The 9,570-nt window shown below is 35.2% G+C and overlaps 1 protein-coding gene across 1 annotated transcript; it reads right to left on the minus strand.

The window, feature by feature from the left end:
• Nucleotides 1-226: 226 nt before the first annotated feature.
• On the minus strand, nucleotides 227-6,630 carry GATA26 (GATA transcription factor 26). Its single transcript, XM_008240154.2, has 8 exons — nucleotides 6,077-6,630; nucleotides 4,120-4,491; nucleotides 3,072-3,501; nucleotides 2,576-2,648; nucleotides 2,001-2,104; nucleotides 1,415-1,601; nucleotides 1,219-1,330; nucleotides 227-831 (listed from the first exon to the last, which is right to left on the minus strand). The coding sequence occupies exons 1-8, from the start codon at nucleotides 6,114-6,116 to the stop codon at nucleotides 521-523; spliced, it is 1,629 nt and encodes a 542-aa protein (XP_008238376.2). The 5' UTR covers nucleotides 6,117-6,630; the 3' UTR covers nucleotides 227-520.
• Between the last annotated feature and the right edge of the window lie 2,940 nt (nucleotides 6,631-9,570).

The following is a 9,570-nucleotide window of genomic DNA, read 5'->3' on the forward strand; positions in this document are numbered from 1 at the left end:
AGAAAAGTAGCAAATCAACAAACCTCAGTATTCTTGAGTGGATAGTTGGATAAGGACCTTATCGTTAAGATATTAGTCAACAATTTGAACAATTCTAGCATCCTAGAAAAAACCATAAAGGAAGGCTAAATGTCCACTACAACCTTCACATGCATCACGCAAAGTTTTTTTTTCTTTTTTCTCTCTTTAATAAGCAAACAAACAAGCCCCCAAACGAGTATCTCGCTTATTATGAAAGACAGAAACTTAAATTCATACAAAATTATGGAACTTACCAGTTGTGCAATATAAGCTTATATTACAACCTGTTTGTCAACCTATACAAAAAGCCCCACCCAAATTTCATCCCTTAAAAGAGTTCCAGGTTCAAAGAGGTAAAGGGAAAAAGAGAGCAACCATCAAACCTCATTCACATGTCTTTACCATTCAAAATACATGAACCCTGTCATCGCTTTAGGCAGAAGGCGTGGTACCTATATAATTCTATTGATCAACATAGCGTTCGACATTTTCACATTTGTCACGGATGGAGTATGTGTGGATATATTGAGCTACTACTAGTGCTTGCCTGTTGGGCACCAAAACTCATGGCTGGGTGAAGAAGCTCTGCTTGTGCAAAAGATCCATTGGATGGCAAATCCAGTAGAAGATCCTGATCAGAACTTTCATCAACAAAATTCATAGATTCCATCAAGAGAGAGCTACCATCTGCAGGCAAAGCGAACAGGCTTCTTGGACTAAAGCAAGAACCATCATAGTCCATGAGATCCTTGTTTTCATTGCTACCCTTCACGATTATCCTTTTGGGGCTCTTCATCATCATCTTTACATCTGAAAGATGCAAGATAGTTAAGAACAGTTACAATGTACAATAAATTGAAGAAGGGGGAATTGTGAAAAGATGATAAACTATTTCTCAAATGTTGTTCCATAGGTTTTGAAGTTCGAGTAAATATTAGCAGCTGAAAGTGAAGATTCATTTTAGCCTCTTAAATTGTGTTACTAACATTTCACTATCATGATGCAAAGAATTAATCTTATCTTTTGCAAATGCTCTTACCAATATTGCATGTTACACACGGGCGAAGAGAAGTAATGTTATGGTACTCAGATATGCACTCTCGTTTCATCTTTTGCGTAATGTTTCTGTTTCGAAAAGACATATACTAGCAGAAACTTCACCATTCAACTAAATATAAGAGAGAACTTTCAGCTAACCTGGAAAACTTTGAGTTTCGCTGTCCCGCAGTCTCTTGACATGTCGGAAATTACTAGATGCCAGGGCGTTAGGCCCAGAAATAACAGACTTTCCAGGGCTAGTTTTACATTTCTGTGGCAAAAAATGGATAACGACTATTGTAAATTCACTTCGAATTTTTTTTTAATAATATTTAGATTTTTGAATAGCTCAAACCTTGAGAAGATGATAGCGTTCAACCCATTTAGATTTCGAAGAATTGGACAATACAAGCCTTTTCAAAGTCTTACAGTCTTCAGTTTTTGCCCCTAGAAAGGAGATATCAAAGACCCCTTCGGCTAGCAGTTGCTGAAAGGAAGTCAAATTCTCCCTGAATTGAGGACTATCGAACATGCTTTTGAGGCTGCACATACAAAACAAACAAACCACCATGAATGTCATATATAATGTCCAACTTCTTAAATTCTCTTATGTAAGGTTAGACTTGATAGCTAATCTATCCTTAAAACATTGTATTCTATGTTTTTAAGCACACATGGTGATAATTTAACAACATTGCTCCATGTTCATTATGGGCCTCTGGGCAATTTCACTATGTGCAAAATAGGATGGTTCATATCTGTAGGACTAGATAACATATCTATCTTGCAACTGTGCACCCAGTGACATATTGCTTAAGTAATACAAAATAATAGCATGAAGTATATGTTCACTGCCACAGTTGTAAACTTCTCTTGGAATTCAATATTCAGCGGTCAACGATAAAATATTCTATTAAAACACGAATGACAAGGCTTCTAACCTATAAGGAAATTTAACAACATCAACGGGAGGTAGATGTTTCAGTAATTGCTGTTGTTCCTCATTTGTCAACTGCCTCGTAAACTCTTCAAAATTTAAAATATCCTACACCAAACAAGAATTGAAACTATGTTAAGAGCTCAATATTGAAGGAACCACTTTTCAAGCAGTGACCAATATAACTGAATATACTTGAACTCCAGATCAGACTGTTGAAGTAGCATAGGATTAGGTAGAACTTAGAAGTAGCAGGAAATGACTAAGAAAAGAATAATAAACAAAAATTAAAGAAAATAATATCAGCTATTGAAAAGCATATACTGTTGCCCAAAGGAAAAGTAGTTGTAAGTTTTACATCCTAAAAATGTTTGGTAAATTTGGATATTGGGTTGAGTGAAAAATTGGGCATACATGGAACAATTCACATTCTGCAATAACTAAGCGTTCACTAACTTGTTGAAATTAGGGTCTATATAGATAACAGAGAATCTTATCAGAGGGAATTGCCTTCTTTAGTAACATAAAGCCATGGAATTGAGGGAATTGCCTTCTTTTATAACATACAATTCAACTTACATTTAAATCTACATGACACAGTGGTGAATTATGGTTTCCCAAGATCTGGAAGTTGTCATACTGAGACTTATCCCTGCAAATACAAACAACAACACATATTAGTTACAGCAAGAGAAATCGATTTTACTTCACCTTTCTCCAATAGCATCTTCTATTTTAACCGCATGCAGATACTTCATTATAGCTTTGTATCACAGAAAAGGAAGTACTACCAGCTACTAAAAAATGATCCATGACTCACATAAAGGTTGGATATTTTGTATTTCTAAGATATGTGCATAACAAAATGGTCCTAAATTTCTATCTGAGCCATGTTGGGCCCAGTACTCATTTTGAATACAAACAGTTATGTTATACAGCACATTAAATACTTTGTAGATCAATATGTGCATTGTACAAAAGCATCCTAACTGAGCAATAATACTCATGTTTGTCCTTTTGGCAATAATTGACAAGAGTGCATATCACCTTGTTACATAGTTCAGGAGAGTGTTACCTTTTCGGTGGCTCTTGTTGCATCCCTTGTCCTGCAAGGTTATTCATCTTTCCAGTTACAGTACTGGTCATAATGACACCCTTATTATTATGTACAAGAAGGGTTGCAGGATGGGAATAAGCCTCATTTATGTGGCACTGTTTGTTATCAACTGAAAGGGAGCTAGCTTCAGATTCCTCTTCTCGTGTTATTGAGCTGGGATGCCTCATGAGAACACTTCCATGTCCTATTTCAACAGAAACCATTGGTGTTTCACATTCAAAAAGCAGATCCTCTTCAGAAGACCCGGAAAAGTACGAAGACTGTTGCTCGTGTAAAATAGTATATAGATCCTTTGTAAGCTTTTCAACAGGAGATGGCTTAGGACGACCGATACAGGTCCTTTTCCTAGAAGGAACCATTGAGTCCCATACCATTGACTGAGCAGGACCTGAAAAAATAGTCAAAAGAGTGAGAACAGTAAGAATTATTTGGCTACTTTATGAGAAATAATTTCATGAAGATAGTGAAAATCAAATTATTTGGAAGGTGTCAATCTTCATAAATATAAAATGATTAGCCTGACATATTATAGATCACTGCATTATATGAAAGACTAAGATGTGCACAAAAGGCTTCGGAGCGAACTGCTTGAATAAGAGATTCTGAAACACCAATGGAACCAAGGAAACCACTCGACTAGCAAAATTTCTTTTTTTGGTCCAAAGGGCTAAGAGGAGGATAAGAGTCGACCTCTAATAGTGGGTGTCGGAAAGAAGTGCTCTACCATTAAAAACTACTTTGGGCATAAGTTCCCTCCTTTTTTTACACATAGAACTAACAATCATTTCCTGGTCCACTCTTCTTCAACCGCAAATGCATCTCCAAATTTCAATCAAAATGAGCAATTTATAAAGGAATTTGCAGCTCTTTGTTTAGTTAATTTATCAACAATTTTGTCACCTTAAAGTGTAACAACATAGAAGTAGACTCTCCTCTCATGGATCGAAAAAGCAGAGGAATATTTCAAACATCTATAATTGAATATTAATTGTCTGAAGTGTCCAACCTGTCAAATCACTTGCATCTGCACTGCCAAATTGTGCACAGCTCTCAGAGTTAGACACAGCAGACCCAGAACTGGACCTATTACTTGTATCTTCATCAGTTACCTTTCGGAAGCCATGGGCATAATCAGCAGCAACCCCTCCAACCATCACACTGTCAGGATTCTGCTTTCTTTTAACCAGTTTTATTTCTTTGTTTTTGTTTATAGATATGCTCTTCACCCTGGAAACCCTATGATCTTCATAATCATCAGGTTCGGCTCGAGCATGTAGAGGTGTATAATTTGCAAGTGTTCCCTTAGTCCTCCATCGAGATCCACATGCATTGCAAAGTACTGGCTTGTCAGGTGGCCCGTTGCGCCAAAGGGGAGTGCCTGTTGCAATGCTTGGTTGTCAGCATTTAATATGCATAAAATTACTTAAGCCAGAAGAAGATTTAAAGCAGATAAACATAATTGAACAAGCCTAATTGTTTCTATTAAAATGGAGAAACTAGTGGTTGTCACTTGCCACTACTCACAGCTTAAATAGGCCAAGGCTTAATTTCTGCACTTAAATAACTGTAATAAAGAAAAAACAAATACACAGCAAACGCTACTTTAAATAATTTCGTAACAAATGACAGATAGGGACTACTGATGAGTGATGACTATTCTGCTTGTAGTATACTGGCTGAAATTCAACTCTTAGGCAGGAGTCTAAACCAGGGCACAACAACTGAGTAACAATCAACAATCATTAGGAGTTGGCATAGATCTTGAGTTTCTAATCAACACCCTCATTCTGTGTTTGCAATGAGTGAAAAGCCCCAACATTCACTTGGCTACCCGCAAAAAAGAAAAAGAAAAAATAAGCTAAAGCTACTGTACTTCCCCACACTACTGATTATACATGATTAGAATAAACACACATAGAAGGCGCTTTACAAGTTAAACAATGATTTCAACCACAGAGAAAAGTTGGAATTTCAGAAACAAAATGGGTGAGGATTAAATTTCACAAGGCTGAGGCGAGTTGTTAATTTCAAGGGATGAATATTTTGGAAGCCAACAAATGCACCACATACTGAGTTCTGAAACTGGAACTAGAGTGTCCAGGAATGACAAGGAACGGTGTCACTTCAACATTTAAATTTGGTACAAGTTTCTATTACAATACAAATAACTTCAAGTGTTCAATTTATCAGTTTCAAGGTTTAAGCTTTAGAGTAGCATTTGATTAGATTGACTTCACATCAACAGTGCATGGAAGAACATTTTAAAACAATACACAAGAAGAATGGGATAAAACTAGACCAGAGAATACTGAGCAAAAGCTAGAGAAACAGTCCAATTAACATAAGTTGGCAATATGGTTCACAAAGAATGTGGGAACGAAGACTGTCACTAACTTATGGAAGGGATGAAGGAACCGAAACACGGACATTATGAAAGGTAAATTTGTTGGAAACTGAATCATTTCCTTAGATTACAGACACAAATTATTGCTTCGACACGGTATTTTCAGGATGATAAAGACCTCAAAAGCAATGAGCAAGCATACAAAATCAAACATTACTCTAGGAGTTTTCCAGTACGCAACAGATACAAACTTAAATACGCATTCTGGGACATGTCAAACTTCGAGTGACAGTCAAACACCAATCAAGAGAACGTAAAGGGTTTAAAAAATGTCATGAAACGAAATCAAACTCAAACCACTACAGAAATCAAAAGAAAATAGGATGCTGCTAGTAGTGAATTCAGGCGAACTGAATAACACAAGGCCTCATACGTTTCAATTATTGTTTTTTACTTTTTCTCACTCTTGCTCTCTTCCATTTTGTGATTCAAATTTTTTCTTTCTGTGCATATAAAACCCAGTTACAGAATATTTATTCCGAACAAAAATTGAAATGAGGACCCAATTTTTGAAGTACTCAAAATTATAAAAGAAAAAAATGGAGAAACAAGAACTCACTTGTAACTCCACAGTGATAGCAAGGTCCTTGCTTGCCCATGTCTCTCTCTTTTCTTCAAGTGAAGAGAACTAAATTCAACGAAAATTTACAGAACCAAAAAAAGAGAGAAAATAATTTATTGGCTAAAAAGTGGGAAAAAAGAACGAAAATTTGTGCAAAATAAGATTTTTCTCTTCAACTTTTTTATGGCATATACTAGCGAGTATACAAGGCTTTTCTGCAGCAAACCCAGAGCGAGAGTTTGCAGAAGAAAGCAAAAGCCAAAAGACCCAGAAGAGTTTTATGTCTTATAGTCCCAAAAATTCACAAAAAACAGCCAAACATCACAGAGAAATTAAGGGATTGAGATGGGTTTTTAGCTGGGAATCTGTACAATACAATGGAAGAGAAAAGACCATTAGAGGAATCTCATAAATGGGTGTGAAAAGGGAAGATGAAATGAGAGAGAGAGAGAGAGAGAGAGAGAGAGAGGGATGTTGTGTTGTGAGTCTCTGTTGTTGTATTGTATATGAAGTAAATGTTCAGCTTTCTCTGCTTTATTTTTGATGTCATTGAAAGATTTCTTCAACCCCTTTTTATTATTAATGTTAATGTAAAAGAATTTAATTAGTTTTTTAACCTGTTAATTTTTGAATGAGGTAAAGGAATATTATTGCAAATATCCTGTTGACTACAGACTTTTCTGCTCTGTGCATCATAAATTTTCCAAACTCCATAAAAATTAAGCCATTAAAATCAAAGCACTGAACCTGAAATTTTGAGAGAAGAATTTGACTATAAATAAAACTAAGGCAAATTGGAAAAGATTAGCCATAGCCAATAACAACATAAATTTGAAGACAGAAACAAAGAGGGTTAGTTTTCCCTTTTATTTTTCTTCTTATTCCCTTTCATCCCTTTTCTGTTTTTACATTATTATTTTTCCCTTTCTTTTTGGGTATTATTCTATGTGTATGTGTATGTGATGACATGATGTTGTTGATAATATTTGTTGGGTTTTTCAAAAAAAAAAAAAAAAAAAATCAGTAAATTCCAAAGTCACCTGTCACAGAACCATTGGTAATGACAACAGTAATCTCTACCTTAAATTTAGGGGAAAAAAATGTTAAGTGGGGTCCATTTAGATGTTTGCCACGTGGCATAATCTATGATCCTGTGGTGATCAAGAGTCTAGAGAGAGGGATGTCAGCTGTTTTACTGTATTGTGATGGTCACAAAATGCAATCTAGACAAGCAAAATGCAAAGCACTCCATGAAAGGGAAATTTCATTTTCTTTCTTCCTTCTCTCCAAATTTAATAATTTTCAAAAAATAATAATTTATTTTTTAATTTTTGATGAAAGAAAAATTTATATAGTTCCATGATGCATAGTGGGTATCTCATGAATTTGACTCATTTGGTGCCATGTGGCCTCTTTTATTTAATTATTATTTTTTTGTTTGCCCACCTGGGGCCCACCCAGACCCTATGAAATTTAGACCTTCATGGTCAGCAGCAGCATAACTGCATACTTTGGCCATCAGATTGCCTGGTCCTTTCTTCAAAAGATTTTGACCTGTAACCAACTAATACACAACTCACATCCTGTTCAAATCTTGTTCTAATCCGACGGCTAAGGATCATCCATCTTCTAGGCTGCTTATAAGAGAATGAGAAATTCAACTCTTGAAATCTTAATGATCAATTCTACATTAAGTTTTCTCTCAAATCAAAAACATCAACCATTCAACCCCTTCATCTGTCTCAACCCTCCCAAAAAAATCACTTTCATAGACTAAAGTATTATAGAGATAGAGAAAATGTTAACATATGTCCATTTTATATATTAAAAAAATTAATCGTAAGAGTTACTCACAATCATTAATAATGTATAGCGTCAGAAATTAATGGTGTGTAGGTGATTGTGTTAGTAAATTTTTACATATTAAAACTGTCGGTTTTGTTGTCAGCGTGATCTAGCTCAATGAAAATGAGTCTTGACTTGCATTGTTTGTGTGAAAAACTCCCCTCCATCTTATAGTTTAAACTATCGCTATATATATATATATATATATATATTTTTAACTTACGATCATGTTAGCATATGAATGCTTTAGGGTTTATTTATTTTTCTTATAATCAAATGTCTTTTTTAGTCTAATACAAGGGGGATGGTGGTTTCTCACATACACATCATGGATATTCAAACCTGAGATCACTAGTCATTTTCTACTAGGCTAGACCATGCTGGCTAATCATATGGCGTTTTAGTTTAGTATACACCAACTTTTTAATCAATTTACGCAAATTTCAAGTTCGAATCTCATCCTCGTTGGTAAAAACAGAAAAAATTAAAATTATAAAAAAAAAACTTTTTAATCACTTTAACCCATCCATCAAGGCCGTTCATTTGATCAATAGTATTAAACTGTGCTCAATCAGCAAAGCCTTTCCAGCCAAATCCACAATCCTCGCCCTCTGATTCTCAAACCTTCCCTCAACACAGACATCTTACCTACTCCACGTTTTCCCAAGTCCTCCCACAGTATAATTTTAAATAAATAAATAAAGAAGTAAATGATAACATAAATAAATAGCAAGAATTGGCTAAGATAAATCTAAAAAAATATATCTCACCATTGACGGTGGAGATTGATACTTTATTCCACAAACGCCACATCAACGCCCAACGCACCGTTGATAAAATCTCCCATATTACATTTATAAATAATATTAAAAATATATACGATTATAGAATAATAATATTGAAAAGGAGGAGAATATAGTAAATATAGTCCAAGTCATTGGTGGATCCCAAGCAGAACACTCGAAGCCCTTCTTTCTTCATCGACCAATTCTCCTTCTTTTCCTTTCCTTTGTTTTCTAGTTTCCTTTAAACGGGGCGTTGTAGGATGTATGCACTCACACGGCTAGATAGACTTGCAAAAGGGCAGATGGTGGGGCCCACAGAAGGATCCAATCTAGTAGATGTGGGCCCACGAGCGTGACTTATTGTACATGCCAAGTGTAAAGATGAGAGGCAAGGTGCATGTTTGGACCCATGTGATGAGTCACAGGGAAGTCTTTATATGAATTAAAGAAAAACAAAAAAGCCGTCTTTAATAATAGGGGGAGCATCGAGGCCTACTCTGTAATCTCCCTCCGGCATTAACAATGAGCACTTTTTTTTCTTTTTCTTTTTCGAGATTTTTTGTAGTGGCTAAAAAAAAAAAAATCAACTCGAGGTTCTGTGTTAAAATCACCGCTCTTTCAATGCTGCTTATATTAAAAAAAATTAAAACAAAAATTGACATTTTCAAATTCCGCCGGAATTTTATTATTCCCATATATAATGCTCATTTCATGCCCTTCTCCAAACATCCGCTAATTTTTTTTATTTTATTTTTTGAAATTTTTCTTATTAAAAGGGACGATAGTGGCTTAAATAAAAAAATATCCCGCTTTAGGTTCTGTGTTAAAATCACCTCTCTTCCAATATCGCTTATATTAAAT

Source organism: Prunus mume, linkage group LG7, assembly GCF_029339155.1.
Source record: "Prunus mume cultivar Tortuosa linkage group LG7, ASM2933915v1, whole genome shotgun sequence".
In the NCBI taxonomy this organism is placed as follows: domain Eukaryota; kingdom Viridiplantae; phylum Streptophyta; class Magnoliopsida; order Rosales; family Rosaceae; genus Prunus; species Prunus mume.

Excerpts from the sequence above, each read along its gene's own strand:
- GATA26 (XM_008240154.2), bottom strand. The coding sequence starts at position 6,116 with ATGGGCAAGCAAGGACCTTGCTATCACTGTGGAGTTACAA. Across the intron at positions 4,492-6,076 it reads CTATCACTGTGGAGTTACAA|GCACTCCCCTTTGGCGCAAC; the intron begins GTGAGTTCTTGT and ends GCATTGCAACAG. Across the intron at positions 1,331-1,414 it reads AACGCTATCATCTTCTCAAG|AAATGTAAAACTAGCCCTGG; the intron begins GTTTGAGCTATT and ends TTTTTGCCACAG.